General features: G+C 29.3%; 3 protein-coding genes across 4 annotated transcripts; all 3 read right to left on the reverse strand.

The window, feature by feature from the left end:
- Positions 1-2,272: 2,272 nt before the first annotated feature.
- Positions 2,273-3,522, reverse strand: LOC100795145 (stress-response A/B barrel domain-containing protein At5g22580). The gene is made up of 2 exons (XM_003539764.5): positions 3,018-3,522; positions 2,273-2,659 (listed from the first exon to the last, which is right to left on the reverse strand). The coding sequence occupies exons 1-2, from the start codon at positions 3,134-3,136 to the stop codon at positions 2,437-2,439; spliced, it is 342 nt and encodes a 113-aa protein (XP_003539812.1). The 5' UTR covers positions 3,137-3,522; the 3' UTR covers positions 2,273-2,436.
- A 9,659-nt stretch (positions 3,523-13,181) lies between these two features.
- LOC100810401 (dehydration-responsive element-binding protein 1F) lies at positions 13,182-14,029 on the reverse strand. The gene has a single exon (XM_003540738.5). It carries the CDS (start codon positions 13,927-13,929, stop codon positions 13,240-13,242), a length of 690 nt encoding a protein of 229 aa, XP_003540786.1. The 5' UTR covers positions 13,930-14,029; the 3' UTR covers positions 13,182-13,239.
- A 6,928-nt stretch (positions 14,030-20,957) lies between these two features.
- Positions 20,958-23,942, reverse strand: LOC100810932 (tRNA dimethylallyltransferase 2). 2 transcript variants are annotated; one of them, XM_041007450.1, is made up of 5 exons: positions 23,764-23,942; positions 22,923-23,256; positions 22,249-22,324; positions 21,983-22,144; positions 20,958-21,231 (listed from the first exon to the last, which is right to left on the reverse strand). In XM_041007450.1, the coding sequence occupies exons 2-4, from the start codon at positions 23,229-23,231 to the stop codon at positions 22,023-22,025; spliced, it is 507 nt and encodes a 168-aa protein (XP_040863384.1). In that variant the 5' UTR covers positions 23,232-23,256; positions 23,764-23,942; the 3' UTR covers positions 20,958-21,231; positions 21,983-22,022. The 2 variants fall into 2 exon arrangements, with proteins under 2 accessions (XP_040863384.1, XP_040863383.1); XM_041007449.1 differs by having other exon boundaries at positions 22,923-23,942.
- Between the last annotated feature and the right edge of the window lie 731 nt (positions 23,943-24,673).

Raw genomic sequence — 24,673 nt, forward strand, 5'->3', positions numbered from 1 at the left:
TTAATTCAAACTTCAAAACTTTAAAAACATTACACAAAGTTAATATATTCAAAATAAGTAAAATTATAGCTTTAAAAATAATTAACGATCATATCTATTTAACATAAATCATACTATTTCAAAAAAAAAATTAAAATATTTAAATTTTTATCATAAATGTAAACTCAAATTTAAATAAATATTATACATTATATATATATATATATATATATTTATTATTCTTTAACTTCTATGTTTTATATTAGTATTGCATTAATATTAGTCCTTAGAAAAAAAATAAATTATAGTGAAATTCAACCAACTTAATAAGTTTAAAGAGAACATGTGTTTATTAAAATATAATATTTAACATTATTTTTCAATTTTAATATTTATATATTTGTTTCACTACTATAAATCTTTAAAATGGATAATTTTATTTATGTACATTTATTTTTCAAGAGTTATTGCATCACCATTATTATTTGAATGAACAAAAAATTACAATAAATTTTAATATACTTAATTTTTAAGATAAAAATAACTCAATTAAAAATATAATTAATTAATTTTCTCATTAATAATATAACTATGTTTAACATAATACTAAATATTTTTAAAAAATTATTGATATAAATAAATAAATAAACATAAAATGATATATATATATATATATATATATATATATATATATATATATATATATATATATATATAAAATTAAAAAAGCCGTGCTGTTCAAAGTCTAGTTGTTATTATTTTAGCACAAAAGAAGAGTTGAAATCAAAAGACTAGTTGATTAGATACAACAACCTAATGATTTGTTGAATGTAAAATGAAATAAATAAAAGTTAAAATATTGAAAAATACATAAATTGGAGATTTAACTTTTCTTTAGAGTTGCCATGGCTTTACTAGACCATCCTTCCAAAAAGCACTGTTAATTATTTCCAATTGGTCATTTGGTTTTGCGTGGTTCAATGTCTTTCACCATTGATAATCCTTTCCTGCCCTACTAAAGTTGCTTTGGTGTCGTTTAGGCTTTTCTAGGCAAGGCAAACAAACAATTAATGTTGTTCTCCCACAGTTAATAAAAGCCTTGACCCCGGCTCTTTAAGATTGAATTGTTTTGTGCATCAATCAAACAACCAAAATGTGGAAGATGGCATTTGTTGACATAGACCTTTAGAGGGCCTGTGCGTAATTTTATTTCTAAGTGAGCAATGTCTGCAATGATCAGTGTTGCACAGGTTAAGGTATGCTTCCACTAAGATACCGGTATGGAGTATTGATATAAGAATATGTCGATATAAATTTGTATATTAAGAAATTAGAACACAGCATAAAATATATATAATTGGATGGTTATAGAAGTATCTATAGCAAAATAAATTAACAAACTTAACTCGATAATCTGATTTCTGAATGCTTTAAATTGCACACTTTCATATTAGTTGGATTACTCTCTCAACTCACTGTTACCACCCGTGTTATTACAGATATTCTACTCACAGAATACTGGTTGAAAGTAAAGATAAATGGATATAATTGAAGGAGGCAAAATGGGAAATAGGTGAAACTAAAAAAGAAAAAAGAACCAGAAAAAGGGGGAAAGAAACAAAGATTCCCAACTTGACTTAAAAAGTAAAAGGAAAATGTTGAGTGTAAATTTCTTTAAAGAAGTGGAAGAAAGACACAGATTGAGAGAAAAAAACGAAAAAAGAAATAAAAGATAGACATAGAAAGTGACAGGAATTAGGAAAAGAAGATAAAAGATAAAGATAAGAAGAGGTAAAAAAAAAAGATATTGAAGAAATAATAAGTGTATGAATATAATTATCCAAAATAAAATGGAAAAAGGACTTAACTGGTATCTAAGTCTAACCGGTCACGGAACTGTACTGGAGCTGCCTACCCAAATTCTTGGAAAATCTCTCATTTTTAGGTTGTAAGAAGTACAAAGAGAGAAATTAAAAAAGAAAAATAAGAGAAATGGTGATAGATATAATAAATGATATAATGCTATAAGAAAAGACATAAAAAAAAAAAGTTCAAAGAGAAATGAAAATACCCTTTGCTAGTTAGGTGATGATATATTCAAACTCTGTATTGATACTCACAATCCCTCCTCTATAACCTAATACCCTTTGCTGTTCACATTCATCAGAGTAGAAGAGTGCTTGTTTTCATCTTTGGTTACTTGTGTGTGTGCTGTGGAGATTGGAGACCTATAAAATGTGCTGGCAAATATCATATAGCAGTAGAAACATGGAGAGAAATCAGAGAATTAGTATTAACAAATCCCAATGCTAGAACTTTCCATTAATTAGGAAAAAAAAAGAGCTTATTTATCAAGTTGAAATTGCATAAGAGCTTTTAGGAACTAGCTAGGAACAACCATAACAGACTACAAATAGCAGATGCACACACATGCATGCACTTTAAAGATGGAAAATTTTATTTGCTTGAATAAGTTGAGGATCTTGCTGGTGCTTTCACAAGGTTAGATGGGAAATCCAGCACCACAATCTTCTCAATAGCAGGTGAAAATACTCCAGTAAACTCAAGGTGATTTGGGTGAGTCTGAAATGCGTTGAACTCCTCCTTCCCATTGAATGCCATCAAGAAAACATGAGTGAAACCTTGTCTTAGCATATCATGACTTTCAATGTCCTTTCCCCTGCCATACAAATATATATAGTTAAGTACATGAGAATTGTGTGTACTAATTGCTAAAAGCTAAATAAAATTAATGGAAATTCTATAGATACCCAAAATAGTCTAAAGGTTAAAGATTATACTGCCTTTAGTTGGTTGTGCTTTTTAATTATATACTAAATCTAGAAGGTGGCCATTGACCAATTAGATACTACTACAACAAAAACAACAACAAAACCTTATTTGACCAGGTGATGTAGGCTATATGGATCACACAGAACCATTCACCCATAAGATAAATGCATAAAAGTATGTGTTAAGGGAAATAAGAATCATAACTATCTTGAAACAAAGTAAACTGATGATATATAGTTTTATACCATTCGAAGGACTTGACATGGTCAATCCCCGAGACCATCTTCTCCAACCCTTGAATGAGTTCATCAACAGCAACACCATCCTTGAACTTAACAATCACATAGTGATTGAAAGTCCCCATGGCTACTACTACAATACAATAATATTACAAACTCTTACTATGAACCAAAAGCAGTCCCTAGTAGGCAAATATATATGCACAAAATTAAATCTACAACATGCACGAGCCAACTATTACAGTCCCTAGGTGTCCACTGTCAGATCCTGATGACCATTTTCACCGCTGGTAATCAAATACCAAAAGAAATGTTTTATTAGGGGACAGAATCCACGGCTCAATATTAGGAAAGGTACTAGTTTCAAATATAGACCCACCAAGGGTGCAACTCCTTCTCTACAATTTGCACAGTCAAAATTGTCTGGTGCAATTGTCCTTGCACATGATGAAGGACACACTCTTGGGGTCATTTCCCTCTAGAAGTTTGAGTTATGGGTTGGCCTCACTCAGTCAGAAAAACACTATCATATTATATATGCCAGACTTTTTCTTCAGTGCCTTTTTTTCTATTTAAGAAAAGTGGCGCCATTTGCTGTGGACTGTTCGCCTTGTCCTTTCCATGTGCACTACCAAGGTAAATTATTGAACTTTAATACATGGATGAATGGCATCATGCTACGTACTTATCGTTAAGGAATCTTGAGTCTTGACTCAGGTGAATAAATATTAACAATCATGTCCAAGTAATTTTCATCAATTTCAGCTATGTAATATTTTTTTATTTTACTCAATTTAACAAATTGTATTGGAATACACTAACTTCAATATACTAATTAAACTAAGGGACATTGGGACTTCTGTGAATTTTCAGTGGTGTTTTGTACCAAGACGCGGTTCTAATATTATTATTATCTAGGATCTAGACACATTTGGCTAGATTTGAAATGACATGTCAAAAAAGAAATGTATTATTGGGTCATAGATAGCCTAATAAGACCAATGCAATGGGTAATCTGTCCTAATCACCAGTTATTATCGAACAGAAAACCTTTAATACAATTGAACTATTATGGTTGATTTTTTCGTAAAATTTCTATTTATCTAATCAGAATTTCAATAATTGATGATATTTTAATCAATAATAGACTTCAATGTTCACTCCTAGAGTACTTTCAAGAGACACAGAAAACTTTTATTGCATTAATTGTACCAATGGAAGTATTTGTGTGTAAAATCTCCTCTTTTCACTAGGAACTTCATTATATATATAACCTTATGTAGTTTTTAATTAGCGATAGGTGGTACTATTTGTTTTACTTCGCTATTTTCAGTATACTAGGAAGAGTCATCACACACCAGTAACAATCATCAAATCTCTGTTCTGTCAGTGTCACGCATAGAAACTGAACGGTGAAGGCCAAAGAGTAGAGAGGCTGAAAGTTAGAAACAATTTTAGGTGTGTGTTTTGGCTTTCTGGTTTGGGATTTCAAAAGTATGTTTAACAGTAAAATCAGGTTGAGAAGTTGTGATATTTTTTGATATCCCTCAAAAATATGTTTTAGAGTAAAAAAAAATATATATTTGAGAATCGATTGTAAAATTATATTTGATATCAACTAATGAGGATCTTTGTTTTTACATTCATTTGTTTTTTATCTGATGATTTGCATTGGAATGCGCATTATAACATTTCCATCGGCAAACCAAAACTTACACTAAATTTTGGCTTTACAACTCAGTTTGAGAGAAGTAAGAGCATATTTGTTTAATATTGCAACCAATTTTCACTCTTTACTATAAATAAAACGGAGAAGTAACAAAATTGTTACTTTTGAATTCTATGTCTTGGAATGATACAAAGTGCATTGAAAACGTTTAAATACACATGTTCTAAGATTTAAAATACTTTTACAAACTCAATTTTCAAACCGAAGTTTAATCCAAATTTAAATTTCCAAACTTTAATTTAAATATATATTAAGTAGCCTGCATTTCATGATTCTATTATATATTAATATGACTTTTACTTTTATACACTACTAGCTTAAAGACAGACAGGGACTGTTCTGCCCGTTTTTCATATTTTTTATTCTTTGAAATTGAACTTAATTATATATTTAATTGGTCCCATTTATTTAATAATATAACTTATGTAGGAGGTTAAAATAGAATAATAGCGTGATTTAGAATATCAGTTCAAGGGTAAATAAGTATAAAAAATTTATATCAATTTACTAAAATGAGGTTCAAGGATATCATATCCCTTTATTATTGTCGTAGTTAATGTGGTAGAAAAATAAGTTTGAAAACCATGTATCAGTTACTTTATGATTTTATAGATTTCTATTTATAGAAAGGTAAGTTTCAAAACCATGTGAAAATTTGTTTGGGACCTAGCATGTGCTTGAGTATGATTTAGGTTTTCTAATATTTTTTTTATATGTTGAGTATTTTAGGATGCATTTTTATTATAATAAGACCTTTTATAAGGTTTTTTTTTTATAGTTAGTAGATTTTTTTTTTACCTTTTTCTTATTTTGAGCTCTAGAGGGCCCCAATAGTTTCTACACTTGTTGACAAAGTGTTCCTACTTTTTTTTTTCTATTGGTTAATTTTTCTTTTGTATTTTATTTTGAATTTTAAAATCTATACATACATGTATTCCTATATCTATTATTATATTGTGAATTTGCCAATATGTTAAAATATGATAAGATATTGAATGTCATAATATTTTTGTAAGTTTATTTTTCTCTTTTCAAAAAATAATTTTGAAATTCTAGTTATACATAGAGTCAATAAATGAATCCATTTATCTACTATTCATCCAACCCATCCACAATAAACTCATCTAATCCATCCAATACAAAAAAATAAAACAAATGAATGGATCTAAATCCATCCATTTAATTTTATGGATGGTTAGTGATTCATTCACTAATTTTTAAAATTCAATGGATCTTCTAATCAATACATAATAGATCAAAATTGATCCAACTTAATAATAAAAGAATTTGTGGAAATTTTTTTACCAATGTCGGCTTTGATTTTTTTGCGATCATGTCAGTTAGGACTATTTTTTGGCAAGCATCGACCCAAGTTTTTGACCAACTTGGTCGATATCAACTAAGACTATTTCTCGGTTGACGTCGACTGGAACTATTTTTTTGACAAACATTAGCTGATGATGTTTTTTAGCCAACGTCAACTAATGCTATTTTTTGGACAATGTCGGATAGGGTTTTTTTCAGCTGACTTTGGTTGGGACTATTTTTTGGCCGATGTCAGCAGATGATGTTGACTAGGGTTTTTTCAGCTGACTTTGGTTGATGCTATTTTTTGGTTGATTGTCATCCAAAGCTTTTTCGGCGACATCGACTGATGATGTTTTTCAGTTGAGTCGGTCAATGTTATTTTTCAAACAATGTTGGTTAGGGTTTTTTCGAACGACTTTGGTCAGGCCTATTTTTTGGTCGACGTCTTCCAAAGTTTTTCCAGCCAACATCGTATGATGATGTTTTTCAACCGACATTGATTGAGGTTATTTTTGGTCAACGTCTATTAGGGTTTTATTTCAGCCAATGTTTGTCAAGGTCACTTTTTGGTAGACGTCGGCTAGGATTTTTGGTTGACATCGGTCATGGCTATTATTTTGCTGTCATCGGATACATTTTTTATGGATGTATGCTCGAGGTTATTTTGACTGACATCGACTAGGGTTTTTAGTTAAAGTTAGTTAGGGTTATTTTCTAGCGATGTCGACCAAAAAATATGATTGGTCAACATCCTCTAAAAAAATCCTAGTTGACATTAGCCAAAGCATTGCCTCAACTAACAATGGATTGAAAAATCCTAGTCGACGTCAGTTGAAATATAGTCTTGGTCGATGTCAGCTAAAAAAAACTAGTTGATGTCAGCAAAAAAAAACCATGGCCAATATTTGCCAAAAATCGTCATCGGCCAACGTTGGATAAAAATCTAGTTGATGTCAGCCAAAAAATAATCTTAGCTAATATTGACCAAAAAACCCCTAGTCAACACCAACAAAAAATTATCTTGACCAACGTCGACAAAAAACCTAGCCAATATTGGCCAAAAAACAGTCATGGCCGATGTTGGCCAACAAACATCATCCAGCTGACATGGGCCAAAAAATAGTCTCAGCTAACATCGATTAAAAAACCTAGCCAACATCACCCAAAAAACCTTAGTTGACATCGACCAAAAAATAGTCATGACGGATGTCAACAAAAAAAACCTAGCTGATGTTGGTAAACATCACCAATCAACATTGACAAAAAAAAATTTAGCTGACATCGACCAAAAAATAGCCCAAGCCAACATTGGAAAAAAAAAAACTTAGTCAATGTCGACCAAAAAACATTATCGATTGACGTCAGACAAAAAATAGTCTTGACCGATGTTGGCCAAAAATTAGACTCGATCGAGGTCACCTGAAAACAACCTCAATCGCCTTTTGTTTGGGCTATTATTACTTTAGAATGTATTTTGGATTTTTTAAAATATATTATTTTTAAACTAAAAATAATTAAGTTTTAAAATATATTTTTTTGGATCGATTGAATGGATATTTATCTATAAAAAAGTATTAATGAATGGATTGGATGAATTTTTTTATCAAATGGATCGAATTGAATCAAATCCATTAAATATTTTTTAATAAATCAAAATGAAATAATTGATTATTTTTATCCTATCTATTAGGATACAAATTAAAATTAATCCGATTCATCCATTTGTCACCACTAATTATTTCCAAAATCGAGCAAACTCATCTTTCCTAAGTGTTACTTTTGGTGAAAATGTATATCCTTATACCATCTATAATCACACACAATTGGATAATATATATCTGCTAACTGAATAGTTACCCTTTCTTTAAATACATTTGAGTCTCCCACAAATTTTTGAATTATAAAATATATTAAAGTTGATAATGTATCTTTTCATGAGTTTTTGCTTTTACACTATTTAATATTGAGGTTCTACTTTGTATCATCTTTATTACATATTTTATCCCACCGTTATTTGCATGTTAAATTAGTTTATTCATCTTCGAATTTATTTTTTATGTTTAATTTGATTCTTTAATTATTTTGGAATTTAATTTGGTTCTTCAATTTTTTTAAGTTGATTTAATTTGATTTTGTAGTCTAAATTGGATTAACAATGTGGCAAATTGCCCTAATAGGGTTGGTTTTACAAACAAATTCTCATTATGGGTCTGTTTTAAAACTATTTTCAGGATGGTGCTGTTTTGTACGTAAAATTAATGCAACCCACCAGCAACAATGGCGAGTCATCCCTGGATGCTCCACGTGGCAGTGGACTCGCCAACAGCAATGAAGATTTAGTGCCAGCTGGTTACGCCAGTTTGACTGACGATTTACCTAGGGTCAAGCCTTGCAGCAGCGTAGCAGAGCAGCAACGGGAGCAACGACTTTTCAGAGTGCAGCTGGTTACGCCAGTTTGACTGGCGAAAAGCATGCAACAGGTCTCGCCAGTTGCAATTGCGAGAAGCTTTTAAAAATATTCCTACGAGTATTCCTTACAAAAAGCCATTGAAATGGATCATCAGTCATGCTCTCCTTCACGTACCAGCTCAAATAATATTGTGAGTGTGTGTTTGGCTTGTGTTAGTGGGAAAAGCTTTCCTCCTTGTGCTCTCTCTTGCTCGTACGTGGTTCTTGTTCGTGGTAAGTGTTTTTTAACTCATATCTTCAAATATATATTAAGTTAATTTTAGTTGATAGGTTAATATTATTTAGGTTAGATTTTTTAAGTTGTATTTTATTATTTGTGTTATATATATGCTAGGTTAGTTTTATATGATTTTTTAATATTATTTTGTTTAGATTTTTTAAATTAGTATGGTATTATTTGTTATATATATATATATATATATATATATATATATATATATATATATATATATATATATATATATATATATATATATCTTTTTTTTTAATTTTAGTTGGTATGCTATTATTTGTATTATATATACGTTACGTTAGTTTTAGTTGATTTCGTAACATTATTTTGTTTAGGTTTTTTAAATTTATATGTTATTATTTGTCTTATATATATGTTACGTTAATTTTAGTTGGTATGTTATTATTATTTGGTTTAGGTTTTTTATATTTGTATGGTATTATTTGTGTTATATATATGATATGTTAGTTTTAGTTAGTATGTTAATATTAATTAGTTTAGTTATTATTTAAATATATGATACGTTATTAATTTTGTATATATATTGTTTAAATTTTTGTTTCTATAGTAATTTTTAGATTTATTTTAATTTATTTGTATAATATATGTTATTTAATTTAAATTTTTTTAATTGATAAATATTTTCGGTCATTTATTTAAATTTATCTATGCATTTTAAATTATTTGTAAAATATATTTAAATTTTGTTATTTGTAGAGTAGTTGTAGAGTATTTTAGTTAGTATTTTAAGTTTTACATATATTTTAATGGAACTTCACATTAAAACTTTATTCTAAAAAAAAATTATTAACTTCAAATAAATATCATGCAGGAAACTTAAAAAACTTAAACGATTTCAAGGTAGTAATTTTAAAGACAGAATAAACCATCAACCAAGTTACTATTATAAATAATTAATCTTAACAATAAAAAATAAAAAATAAAAAATACTACGAATACATTAAAATAAATATGATGCCAGGATATTAAAAGTAGAAATTTAAAAAGCCACGAACAAAGCATCAAAGAACGCTTTCAAAGTAGACATTTTAATTAGATTACAAAGCATCAACGAAGTTATTATTATAAAGGCACACGGAAAAAACATCAACGCCGAGCTAATCTAATTAAAAAAATACTACAAACTTCATATTGAAAATTTTTTCTGGACTCAAAATAGTTACTTCAAATAACTATCATGTCACAATTTTTTTATTTATTTTAGACACGGTTAAAGTTGAACGCTTACAAATTTTTAACACACACGAACAATGCATCAACACCAACCTAATCTAATTAAAAAAAATACTACAAACTTCATATTAAAATTTTTTTCCGGACTCAAAATACTTACTTGGAATAAATATGATGCCCCAAAATTTTTTGATTTTAAACACAGTTGAAGTTTAACTTGAAGGCTCATAAATTTTTAACACACACTAACAAAACATCAATATCAACCTAATCTAATTAAAAAAATACTACAAACTTCATATTTAAATTTTTTTTTCAGACTCAAAATACTTACTTCAAATAAATATGATGTCACAAATTTTTTTATTTTAAACAAAGTTCAAGTTGAAGCCTCATAAAATTAAAACACACACGAACAAAGCATCAACACGAAGCTAATTAATTAAGAAAATAATACAAAATTCAAATTCAAACTTTATTTCGACCTCAAAATAATTACTTCAAAAAATAAATTTGATGGCACACACTTGTTTGATTGAGAACTTTGAACGCTTGAAGGCTCAGGAACTTAAAATTGCTATAGAAGGCAAATTTGGAAGTTCAGAAATTTTAAAAAATACACACGAAACCATAGGAGGAAGAAGCAACTATTTAAGCTACACGTATGTCACCAATGGTTTTGTCGTAATGCACAACTATACCCTAGCCTGCTGCCCTAGTTTCTGCGCCTCTGAACCCTGCCCCATCTGACCCTAAATCGCCCCTTTGACTGGCGAGTGCATGGCTATGTCGTCACTGCATCTGGCGACACCATTGTTGAGGGCCAACTCGCCATTTCTGTTGGCGAGTCCACTGCCAAGTGGAGCATCCAGGGACGACTCGCCATTGCTGCTGGCGGGTTGCATTAATTTTACATGCAAAACAATATCATCCTGAAAATAGTTTTAAAACAGACCCATAATGAGAATTTGTTTGTAAAACCAGCCCTATTAGGACAATTTGCCTAACAATGTTAAGAAATCATAGTTTTTGATTACTTAAAATCGGTTAGTAACAATTTTAAACTATTACAAAATGTTTATTTAGACGATAGGACAAAAGTTAGACGGTAGAATCACTCAAATTAATTTAGACTATGAGATCAAATTAAACTAACTTTAAAAATTAGAGGATCAAATTAAACTAAAAAAAATAAAATGATCAAATCGAACCAATTTTAAAAATTAAAGAAACAAATTGAATAAAAAAGAAAGACCAAATTAAACAAAAAATAAATTAAAAGAAAAAACTAATTTAATCTTCTTTTAATTGACCAAAGAAATCCCTATATTATGGCTATAGCAACATCTTTATTTGAACATCTTTTAGCTTTATAAGTTGTTACCTCCATTGGCATTTGACATGCTAGTAAACACTTAAGATCAAAGTGCACACTAATTGCATAAAAACAGGACCACTCACAAAGTGTTTCTGCCTCAAATAAAAGGGTAAAGGCTTATTTATAAACAAAAAGTACTACTCATTACATTATTGAAAAATAGAATATATTATTGTCCTCTTCAAATACTTCTGCAACTTGTCGACAAATATGCCTTTCAAGTTACTGTTGCAAGATTCTTATTGATAAGGTGTTCCATACACATACTCCGCACGTTGTAATCACTTCTCAGTTTATTGGCAAGGGACCAACTCAGCCACCGCACCCTTCTGTCTATATGTAAAGTGATATATATATATATATATATATATATATATATATATATATATATATATATATATATATATATATAGAATACAATATGTAAAGTGATATTATTATATATATAAAAAAACATGTTTTAAGACATTTTTTTAAGTTAGTTATTTTTTTAAAAATTAAAGTTTAAAAAATTACATCCTAAATAATTTATGGTTATTATTATGTTGTCGTGGTAGTTGGCGACCGAAACACATGCAGTCGCTATTTCTATTTCTAAGTCACAACGACCAAATTTAAATCAATTGCGAAGTCGAATAAAACTTTGGTCACAAAATTAGTTGTTGGATTTTCAAAAACAATTAAAACTTTAAACCTTTTGGCAACTGAATTAGTGACTTCTTGTGTTTTCCCTGAGTACATTGGTCGCAAAGGTGGTTGCTGATGAATTGTGCAAATGCTAATTGTTGTAATAAGTGGCTAATTCGATTTTTGTTTGACACCAATATGTGTTTCAGTCGCTATTTTCTGTCGCTAAGTTGCCTTTTTTCTAATGGTGGTTATAACATTGAGAATTTAATGATTGAGAAGATTTTTCTTTTATAGCAAGAAACGTCCTTCTATTACAATTGACACAGGAGGAAAAATTGTCTTATAATTTAATATAATAAGTTATATATTTAAACTTTATATTTATTTATTTTATAATAAATATCAAATAAATAAGACTTGTATAAAATACTTTGAGCACTAACGTGTATAGTAATTAACTATGGCAAAATTTTCTACTAAATATCAGTGTGCCGTTTTGCCATGTTTTTCTCGAGAGCAATATACAGAGTCATTGTCAAAAAGGTTTAGATATTTTTTAGTAATTGTCAAAAGGTTTTCTTTCTTTTTTTGGGCTTACAAAGTTAGAACTAAATTAAGCGGGGGTAACTTAGTTAATTAAGTAAGAATACGTCTGAATTATTATAAATCTTTTAACATTATCTTCGATTAATTCAATAGATCAAGAAAAGAAAGTTAGAACTAGAAGCCTCGTCAAACTAGTTAAACTCCAGTTAGGCATATCGTTGACATTGACAGTCTATTAGTAATAGAGAAAAGATACCATTGGGAGGACTATTATACTTGTAGGTATGGTGTTAAAAAAATTGATTGGGATTGAACTTAATTGTAACTAAACCTAAATTAAATTGGTTTTTTTTCTGAATTAGTTCAAGAAAAAAATGAGTACACTATTTTATAAAATCAATTTGATTAATCAAATTGTTTCTACAAAATCAATTTGATTAACCGAATTTAACTTTTATTTAAATATTTTTTATTTGAAAAAAATAATTTAAAATTGGTTTGACCTTTAGAACTAATTTAAAATTAGTTAAAAATTGATTTAGTTCAGAACCAAATCTTTAAAACTAGTTGAATTTTAAATCAATTTCTAAACCAGTTTGACTATTTGGACATAAAATCAAACCGGTTAAAATAGTTGGAAATCAATTCGATTTGATCTTTTTACCAAACTAGTTTTTGCACATTTTATTTATAGGAAACGAGAAGAAAAAAAAGTACATGCAGTAATTAATTATATGTGCAATTAATTTGTCCATAGAGTGAGGTCTATTACACAACCGATATCGTCCCAATCCATAGCTCTTTTCATAGAGGGCGGGGTAATAAGCAAACCCTCTGCCATACTATCCAACAACCCTGGCATATTATACACTGCCTCCTCATCAAAGAACATTTCGGACCCATCATCGTGCATGCCAATGTTCAAACAAGTGTCTTCAGCATTCTTGTGAGAGCAAGCAAAGACCGTGTTTGGTATGAAAGCCTCAGCAGTAGTAGTAGCTTTTGCTGCTTCTCTTATATCTACAGCAGAACGTGACTTTGCAAGTGGGAGAAGGGAAACTGAATCGGGGAAGTTGAAGTTTGCTGAGGTGCCACTAAGTGCCAAGACAGCCACGTCATGTGCCCTAGCTGCCATTTCAGGAGTAGGGTATGTCCCTACCCAAATCCTTGATTTTTTTATTGGTTCCCTTATTTCACACACCCATTTGTTCCTGTTCCTTTGCCGTACACCCCTATACACAGGGTGGCGTGTCTCCCTAAACTTCTTTCTACCTGCTTTTCTCTTGTGAGATGGATTGGTATATATATTACTTGGTTGTGGATTTGGAGAATCACTTAGTGGATTAGAGTTTGGTGGTGTGCATGGTGAGAGTGAAGAGGGGGAGGAGAGTGAAGTGGAATCAGGAGATTCGTTAATAATCTCAAAGTCCATAGTTTATAATTTATATCTAATGGTGGTTTAATTTATTCTATTGGCTAAGAAGTGAGATGGGAAAAGGTGCGTGTGTGATGTTGGAGGAGTGAGGTTGTGGAACAAGGGAGTTGGATTGGTGTATATATATGGTAAATTAAAAAAGGAGATCTATGATTTAAAATGTTTGGGGGTATTGCTGTTTGATTAATATATGCATGGTAAACGTGACTTGAACAGGATATTAACACGGAGAAGGAACACGTGCCACACACTAATGTGAATTTCGGCCATGTGCTGGGATTGAATCTTGATTGATGCATGATACCTGGTTGGGTTGGTTGGGTTGAAGAAACCACGTGGGGCATGAATTGAAGGGACCAATTTTAAGTGTAGTGATCGATAATGGTCTATCCCTAGGTTGTGGGGGAAGCAAAAGAAGTGACAGATAGAAAGATAAGAGAAAAGACTAACATTTGTTGATAGGTGATGGAGATATATAAGATTGGTATAGTAAATAATAAAGAAAGCTTTAAGGGTGATTGTAAAGAGAAGAAAAAGAAATATATATCAAGTTTAATTTGGTTTTTTTTTTTTAACGAAACAGGTTAATATTTGTCAATAAAAAAATATGATAATTTTATTGTGAAAGAGAAAATAATTGGATATATATATATTACACTTTACATGTATATAAAGATTTTAATGTGTTTGCTGAACAATATTATTGTCTACATTTGCAATGATAAAATTATAAATACAATGGGTTAGAAGAAGAATGTTAATAACATATTTTTAATATTATATTTTTATAAATAGTTAAAATTTATTAAAAATTACAAATTAATGAGTGAAATTTATCACATAAGAAATAAGACTTATGAGAATTTATATTTTTAATAAATTTTAATTAATAACAATGTCCAAGCCTTCAAGGGTGTATTTGTCTTAAGACTTCAAAAGAGTTTATTAAAAAGTATGTTATCGGTATAATTTCTTAACTAAAATAAATGATAAAAATTAAATTTTTAATCCTTATGTCTAATTGTCTACATAAAAAAATCTTAATTACCAAATTAGTTCTTAAACTTGTATTTCATAAGTCCAATTAATCTCTATAATAGCTATCACATGTGGACTAATTTAATTGAAGAAAACATATATTGAGTGCTTTTAAGCATAATTTCTATCATGAAGGAATTAACGTAATTTATTTTATATATATTGGACTAATCTGATTAATTATTCATTAAAAAGTATAGCATAATATGGTATACATTTACTGCAGTCGCTTATTTATTATTATACCTCGTTTTACTGTACTTTTTTCTGGTAGAGATAATAAATCAACATGAAATATTCTTTAAATTAAAAAGTCTTTTTCCCTCAACTCAAACTTTTTTCATACCTACAGACTGTATATGATCTGTAACTTTCGACTCACTCCACACGACACGACGGTCGACATTGCATGGGTGCGCGGTTAGACTATGAACAGTTAAAAAAAGACAAAAGCAAGAAAATAGCAAAAAAACTTATATAAATTAAGCCTACTTAACTTTTATTTTCCTATAATTTTTATATATGATTGTTTAATTTAATGCACCCGAAGCGATGCATATATTAAGGGGACAGGAAAAAAATATTTTATTAAATGATATTTTTGTTATTAATATAATGATTTTTTATTAGTTTTAACAAAAACTTTCTATTTTTTATCTTATTTTAACTTGAATATTCGATAAAAAAAAAACTCGTTATTTTATGAATTCCATTAATCCTCCCTTTGTCATTACTCATTAGTCTCAGCCTTCACTGATTTTTTCTTTACCAAACTACATGTATTATTTACATGAGATAATCTTCGGGCTGAGTATAATAAATTTGTTCGAAATATAAAATTACTATAAGCAATAATGCATTCTCTCTATATATAACATTTTCTTGCTATCAAATGATCTGTTTACTTTTTCATTTTATTTCTCATTTAACTCCTTTAGATATTACCACTTTCCAAATTACAAAGTTGTGAAATTTAAAGGTACTGAAAGAAAAGTTCATGACAATTTCATAATGATTAAGTAAAAAACGAAAACTAAAAAAATCATTTGTCAAAAAAGTTGTGATCCACCCGCATGCGATACACAATTTGTTGTCCAGCATCCTGTTCTAATAATCTTCTGAACTCTCGAGTATGGTTCGGTTCAAAATTTGCTTCATCATCCTATATTACTCCACGGGTGTGTTTGATTTAGAAGAAAAAAAAATTAAAGTAAAGTAAAATATAAGAGATATGAATCTCACAAAATAAAGTATAAAATTTTTCTTGTATATTATTTCCACATGAACAAAATAGTGGTCACGACTCACGATGAATGAGAAATAATGGATACGTGCATGTATTGACTAAAGAGAGAAAAGGGGAAATCTTAATTTAAAAAAAAAACGTGTAAAGGGATCCTTTGTTTGTCTCTATAAAGTACAAATATAAACAGCTAAATCACTCTTACATGCATGATTTTGTCAGTGGTAAATAGACACCACATATGATATGATAGTGGGACCGGATATTGTTTCCCAAGTCTTCATCTTGACTCCTCAACATATATCCATATTATTTTCAGTTAAAATTTATTACTTCGTCCTCGTATTTATAGGGTATTGGATATCCCATTCCCTGGTTCAGATTTGTAAAAAAGTTTTTTTTAAAAAAATTATATCAAAAATTTGATTTAAAAACTTTATTACACATTTATTTTTAACTACTTATATTTATAGCGCATTTGTCTACAAAAATAATCAAGAAAAAAAAATCTTAAATAATATAAAAATTAAAAAAAATTAACAAGTGATTAATAAAATTTTAATAATTTTATCATCGGTACGAGAATAGGTATGGGATGGATAGTGATATTCCCGACTCCAATTAAAAAAGTCGGATAATTCTTGAACCTAAATTTATACTCGGTCAACTTAATCATTTTTCGTCAAAATCGGAACGAGTTTAGATGAATATTCATACGTACGAATTTCATTGTCACACCTAATAGACACATGGAGAATTGACTCTCGCATATACTGTATTTTTAATAAATCGAGTATTAGTCATTTTTCACAAAGTGTGTCTGTGTGTATGGATGATCAGTGTTTATAATATTAATTTTGAAGTGAAATAGTTTATATTTAGATTTGTTGATCAAAAGTAAACTAGTAGTAAAAAAAATTCAACAAATTCACACCCGTTGCCAAAACTTAATTTTATAAATTCAAATTGAATTCAAATACACACGGAGAATACGCTGCGAGAAAGCAAAAAATTGTCACAAATAGACGTAAGATGGTCCCGAGTCCTGACACCCTGTAAGTCAAAACTACAATATTGTACCATTTACTTTCTTATACAAATGGATGGTTTTATTTTATTTTTTCTTTTAAATTTAAATATAATTTTTGTCCTTATAAAATTAACAAAGTTTAAATTTCAGTTCAAGTATATTTTTATCTGTTTATTATTTTCATAAAAATGATAATTATGATTTCATTTTTTGTCTATAACAAAATTCAAATATCTAAACATACTTTTTGATGTGAATTATATGCATAATTGATATAAAAACGTTATAAATTATATATTTGGGTATCACTTATCCTGGTTCAAAAAATGACACTATAAATTTAAGAGGACATATATTTTTACAATGCAAGGTCAAGATTCGAATTTTGTCAATTTTATAAAAATAAAAAATATATTTTATCCTATTTTTTATAAGAAAATATTTGAGACTTTTGGGCACATAATTAATTTTGTCACGCACACAAGCAAGGTCTGAACTCTGAAGGTCGTAGTTCCATCCATCTACAATCTAATTTTACCGTTATCGACTATATTATATGACAGAAAGTCCAGCATTAGTCATGCTTGGGGACAATTTATCTCATCGGGTAATTTTTTTTCCGTTTTTTCAATTCAGGTCATTTTTAAATTATTATTTATTTTGGGATAAGTCATAATGAATGTTTTTTTTTTTTACTTTTTGATTTTACAACTTTAAAGTCATAAATATTTTTTTATGTATAAGCTATTTTTTTTTAGAAGTCATATATTAAACTACGACTTTAAATTTATTTTCTTTTTTTTCAAAGTTTTTTAAATAATTTTATGATTTAATTTAATTATTTATTTAATTAATAATAATAATAAAATAATTAATTATATGTTAAATTATTTTTTATTTGTTATTAGTTTTATTTAATATTTTTTATATACTTTTTTATTTAATATGTTATATATTTTTTGAATGTTAGTTTTATTTAATATTTAGAAGAAGTTATAGAATAAGGGGACAACAAGCACCTACCTTACAAGAGATCTCGAAATATGTCTAAAAAAAAAAACTAATCGTGGGACATCATTCAAAAAAATTTAAGTATTTTGCATTATTTTTTTCATTTGCAAAACAAATCAAATTTCTTAAAATTAGTAAAAGTATATATATAATATATTAAATGAAACAACATTCAAAAAAATATAACATATTAAATAAAATTATATAAAAAAATACATTCCCCTTCTAAAAAAATAAACAGTTTAAAATTAAAAAAATTGACATATTAATTTTTTTAGAAAAATGTATATAACATATTTTTTTTTAGAAAAATGTATAAATTAATTAAGAAAATAATTATATTAAATAAAAATTATTTTAAAATTTTGAATAAAATCAAAATAAACTAGAAGTCGTAATTTAATATACGACTTCTAAAAAAATAAACAGTTTAAAATTAAAAAAAATGACTTTAAAGTTATAAAAACAAAAAGAAAAAAAAAACCTATAACTTTAAAATTGTAAATTAAAAAATATAAAAAAATTTACAACTTCAATTAAAAAAATTAAAAAATTATAATGAATGTTACGACTTCGGGTCTAGACATCGTAATATCTTCGACTTATCTCATAATAAATAATAATTTAAACATGACCCTAATTGAAATAATGGAAAAAAAAAAAAAAAAAATTGCCCCTGTGGTAGATTGGCCCACGTTTGGAAGCCTTATTCCAACAAAACAAGGCAAATCAAAATGCTTTTCCACATAAGTGACAAAAGTAAAAGGACATTATTCAGGAATTAGTTTTGAATCTTGATACACGGGTTTTACACCGATATTGCAATCACACGTACATATGCTGCGATCCACGGCCAAATTCTTTCGTAATTTTGGTGAAGGATTTCGTAAACAACAAGCATTGAATTTAATAAACATATACAGTTATTTTAAAGTAATTATTATAAAAATTAATAAATTTATTATACATAATAATTTATAATTTAAAGATAATGTAACAATTTTGTAAATATTTTCCTTTTTCTTCATAAATTTAATTTTAATGCACCACAAGCGATATGATGGTGCAATATATCGATCATTAAAAATTTGATAAATCATGTTATCGGGGTGTGCATCAGTTTGAAAAGCATGGGAAATTTGTGAATCCAAACCGAACAGAACCAATTTAATTGGTTCTAATTTTTCAACTAGTTGGATTCAACTCAAACCATTCCAAACTCACTCAATTAGAGTATCAGGTTTTGCAAACCCAATGAACTCAGTCCCGAATCAAGTATGATATTTATTATTAATATTTGTATTAATTTCTTACTTTTGATTGTGAGTGGTACAATAAAAGAACCGAAGCCTTCATTGATTTCATTTCATTCCTTCCCTAACTCATTCTTCATGACAGTCACATTCCTTCTCTTATCAAAATAATTCCTTCCTTATTTGTTCTGCTACTATGGGTTCTTTGTTCTCTTGCACCTTTCTTTGGTTTCAAGGGAAAAGCCATTGGCAATGGTGGATGCATTACCATGTTCTTGTTATTTCACTAGAACCACTATCCTATACTCATGAAAGTTCTAACCAGTATCTGTGATGATTTTTTACATCTCATTTCAAAAGTTTTCGTTTTGGATTTCATGAAGATTATTCTCCGAAGTCTTATGTGTGAATTTTTGTGCAAAAAGTTAATTAGGACAGGAATATGTATGAAATTTTGAACAAAAACATGTATTTTTCTTTAAATACAAAACAGCATTTTGCACACCTGTATAATGAAGAGACTCATTGGACCAACAAACTAAATCATTCTTAATCGAGTTAGTTTGGTTTGGTTAAAAAAAAACACCAAACCAAAAAAAATTGATTGATTTAAATTTTTGAAAGCAATCCCTACTTAAATTTTATTTATTCTTGATGGCCACTATTTTTGTTGTTAAATACATGAAATAATAGCAAATAAAACTTATATAAAGATTAAAACAAATTCATAGTCTAAGGAATGAAAAAACATTTAAACTGTGTTTGAATAAAGAATTTTAAATGAGAAAAATAATTTATCATATAATTTAAATTTCTTTAATCTAAAATTCATTGTTTGGATGTTTTTTTTTTATGAAGAATTTAAATTTTTAGAATTTTAAAATAGAATTTTAAACAATTAAAAACATGAAGTTTTAATTTTTTTCTAAAATGTGAAAAATTGAAATGTTTGTGTATTTCCTTTATAACTTTCATCCTTTTCATCAGAAAGTTTCCGAAATCTCATTCTCGAACTTGCGATTCTTCCCTCACGCTGATGACCCTCTTCTTCAAGAAACACTGTCCAAGTTCGCGAAACGTCGATCGGGTGCGAGAGTTAGGGACATGTAGAACTGGACCGCCAGTCAGGGAACAACCGTCACTACCTATCTCACGTTGGTGGTGCTTACCGGCGCGGAGGGTCTAGGCCATGCCCTACATCGTTGACTGAATGTTGTGGTCGAATATGATGGTGTACATCATCGTGTCCCGATTCTCTTGCAACTTTTCATACCGCATCAGTATTCTTCTTTTTAAAAGTACACCAATCATATCTTCTTTTTGTTTGCGTTCGTTTTCTTTCATCTCACAATATTAAGATTTTTTATTCAAATACATGATTTTAAAAATAAAAGAATTTCAATTTTAGTATTTGAAATTTTTAAAATTTAAAAATTCTCATAATTTTAAATTCACTCATCCCAAGACACTAAACCTCTTACTTTTCTACACGGCCATGACAAGCCGTCAACAACAGTACCCGTATATATTTCATTTCATAACTGGAAGGGATTTCAAATTTACAAGATATCTCACTGTTCACACGCAGAATACTCATCCTTCTCTTCCACAAAACCAGGAACTTGCCCCTTACTCTTGAGACGAGAAATACGTTTTCGGTGCCCACGACCTTGTTTGTGTTGCTCCCATTCATGTAATCCTCTAAGCACACGATCTCCGCAGGCCTGTAAACAGAAAAATTCATAAGAGAACAGTATGTTTAATGATGCAGCACCATTGTGTACCACTGCAAAAAATGATTTTATACACCACCCTTTCTCTCACATCTATGCAAGTGACAATAGAATGTGTGAAGAAAATAAGGTGAACTCACAATTGTTACGCTAATACAGCCACACATGGCAAATTGTGTGCCTCAATTTTCGCGGTGTATTTTATGCAGAGAAAAAATTAGGCATCAAAATGTAAACTTTTAAACTTAATTTGCACTTAAATTTTTCCATGGTGAATTGTAGTTGGTGGTGTATCATTGCGCCAAGACTACAAATGAAGTGTGTCGCAACTTGCAACACAGAACTGGCCATATGGATTACCACATTCCCCTTCTCTCGAGTAAGTGTATGTTTGGATAGCCTCCAAAATCATGATAAACCATGGTAAGGTGGATCAACTTTAATTTTGACCAAATTTTATGTTTAGATTGTTTTCAAAATCATGGTAGAATCAATTATGATGCAAAAAAATTATGATAGAGTTGAAGCAAGTAGAAGTAGTTTTTACTTCTACCAAAATCAATTATATAATAATTAATTTTGTAAAATCAATTTCATTCAAAATCAATTTTGTCACCAAATACACACTAAAAGGAGGTGTCATTGAAGGGTATTAGGTAAGCAAAACAATGCAAATCTTTTTCAGTGTCATGAAAGGGACAAATGTCTCATGACAATTTGATTCAAAAACAATATAGCAGACCTTGCATATGATTGAGTCCAGAGGTCCCTTAGGATTATTTTCATCCCAGTGTCATTTGACGTCCCAAAGGTGGATGGCAAGCTTCCATTCTCATCAGGAAAGATTTGACTATCTCCACAGCAGATTCAACCACTTGGCGGGTCCATACATCTTCTGATTTGCCTAAAACAGAAAATAACCAAATCAATGTAATCCAGGATATTTAATGAGCTAATTGATAATGATGAACAAATAAAATATGCAGGAACAAGATTAAGACAACTTACTTGATATTGATTCTGTGGAATCAACATAGTGTATGTTCCAACCAAACAGTGTTTGCAGTCGACTGAGCATCCTCTTCTGTCATGAACAAAGCTTCAAAATCAATCTCTTTCTTCAAAGTTCCCATACTAACTCCAGCCAATTCAATGCTGAAGGGTTTAGTAATTGTCACCAATGAATACTGATCAAATATATAATTTCCTCTTTTATGTTAACTGGTCCCTAGTGACAAAATATGCTATATTGCTCAAGAGACAATAACATTAATTCTTTTTTTGTAAAGCTAAATATTACTGAATAATGAAGTAGAGCACAAAGTGTACCCTACTAAGATAACAAGATTACATAAAACCAGAGGTGACAATAACATTAATTCTAGGCAGCAAAAAAAATAATCTAATAATAACTCTACAAAAAGTCTTGTAGTTAAAACAAAGAAATACTTATATTGTACAGACTTATGCCAGGTGAATTAAATGCTCAAAGAAAAAGAACGAAGGGCATTTCAAACTTTTATGTCAAAATTCAGATGAAGTATCTCTCAGTGGTACTGAAAATTTTCTATTGTGAGATAAATCAGAAAAATGACATTTTCAGTTTCCTAGAATACCCTGCCAAAGAAATTTTCACTCAAAAATGCTTGTTTAAGAAAGTCACAAACAAATGACATTTCTACCTGACGGCGAACAAGTCTCCGGGTATTAAGCTTTACTTTTTCAATTGCTTCTTCCAAAAGAATTGTGGGTTCAGTATTAGAGGAAGATCTCACCAACTCCATCAAATTACGATTAAATAATGTCGCTCCCTTTTCTATGCTGGGTCCTTCAGTCAATTCCCTCTCTCTTTCATACATGTCTTTGACAACACAAGTTCTAAGAAGAGGCTCAAACTCACGGACACCAATGGCCTGACGCAAACCTCTAGTATAAACTGCATTCAAATTATAAATGTTGTAGACTTCATTGAGTAATCCCTCATACATCATGCAATCTACCCTCTGCTCTACATATCTGTCAAGTACACGGAGAGATGCATCCACACATATAAAACAACAATCATATCTTAAGTTGTTAGATTTCATCTTAAAACCAATTGACATTAAATGAAGTTATCCAATAGATATATAAGTTGCATTCAAAGGATTGAGATCGCCGATGTAGGACTTGGGTATTTCCTAATTCATCTCCTTCTCCTTCACACCCGGCACTTATTGAACTTGGTGCGTGAACAATAAATAATGGGTGCCCAAGTATAACAATCAACATACATATTGCAATAAACCATGAGCAATTGAATATCCTTCTTCCATTATTAATCCACTTGATGCCCACATCAATTTTCCACCAACAGAACAAAATGGAAATAGTGAGGAAGCCTGATTAGTGAATTGTAATCGCTTATCAAGGCGATAACTTGAGGAAAGACACTATATATCAAAGCATATATTTATGGACAAAGGGAAAAGAGATCGTATTGAATTTCCAATTGATCGATGAGTGCTAAAGAAGAAAACAAACCTCTGCTGCCTTTCCTTGAAAAATATTGCTAGGAAGAACACCAGTGCGATTGTACAAATTAATATATTGATTTATCTGAAACCCAAAAAAACACATGTAGACATGTCATCCCTAGTTTGGCATTTCATATAAATTTAAATGTTCAGAAATGGATTGAAAGGGCATATTGCTTCTAAACGATGTACAGCACGCAAGAACTTTAAAATCGCAAGACTTAAATTAATAAGCGTGTTTATACATGCTTCATACTGTATATGAAATTAATTTAAATACACTGATAATTTAAATATTTTTTATACTGTTATTATCCAATTATAGATTATCAAGTAAAATTGTTGACTTTTTTGACAACTACTTTAAAAGTCAAATTTAAGTTGATATTTAATAGGTTGACAACGTAAAAAAAACTTTACATATAGACAATGCATGGAAATTAAACTAATTATAAACAGAAAAAAAAACATCGTGGAATTGTTGTATATGTAACTCTAACTGCATAAATAAGATAGTAATTTTCATATGTCTATAGAAGAATAAATAATAAATAACCAAATTACACGCCAACCTTTCTATGGTTATTTGGATGGATTCTATTTGCTGCAACTGGATCAATATCTTTAAGCATGTCATAACTATTGTTTGAACAGTCATCTTCAGCAAATAAACTGTCACCAGACCCTCTAAAATTACAAATATAATAAATGTCAAGTATACATTAATCGAACAGAAACATAAAAAAAAAAAAAAAAAAAAGAAAGCAAAAAACAAAACACCAAATACATAGCAATGTACCAGGTGGATCACCTAAACAGCTTTCATCCATATCTTCTGCAGAATCATCTAGAAGAAACGGACTCACAAGAGCCTAAAGAAGGATAATAAGCAAAAATGCCAAAAAAAATCATTGTAG

This window comes from Glycine max, chromosome 12 (assembly GCF_000004515.6).
Source record: "Glycine max cultivar Williams 82 chromosome 12, Glycine_max_v4.0, whole genome shotgun sequence".
Taxonomy (NCBI): domain Eukaryota; kingdom Viridiplantae; phylum Streptophyta; class Magnoliopsida; order Fabales; family Fabaceae; genus Glycine; species Glycine max.

What these genes read in the sequence shown, in the direction of transcription:
- LOC100795145 (XM_003539764.5), bottom strand. Translation starts at nt 3,136, where the DNA reads ATGGGGACTTTCAATCACTATGTGATTGTTAAGTTCAAGGATGGTGTT. An exon ending in CATGTCAAGTCCTTCGAATG is followed by an intron (nt 2,660 to 3,017) that starts GTATAAAACTAT and finishes TTTGTATGGCAG; the next exon opens with GGGAAAGGACATTGAAAGTC.
- LOC100810401 (XM_003540738.5), bottom strand. Translation starts at nt 13,929, where the DNA reads ATGGACTTTGAGATTATTAACGAATCTCCTGATTCCACTTCACTCTCC.
- LOC100810932 (XM_041007449.1), bottom strand. Translation starts at nt 23,345, where the DNA reads ATGTCAATTGGTTTTAAGATGAAATCTAACAACTTAAGATATGATTGT. An exon ending in GGAGACTTGTTCGCCGTCAG is followed by an intron (nt 22,325 to 22,922) that starts GTAGAAATGTCA and finishes TGTTCATGACAG; the next exon opens with AAGAGGATGCTCAGTCGACT. An exon ending in TTCCACAGAATCAATATCAA is followed by an intron (nt 22,145 to 22,248) that starts GTAAGTTGTCTT and finishes TTTCTGTTTTAG; the next exon opens with GCAAATCAGAAGATGTATGG.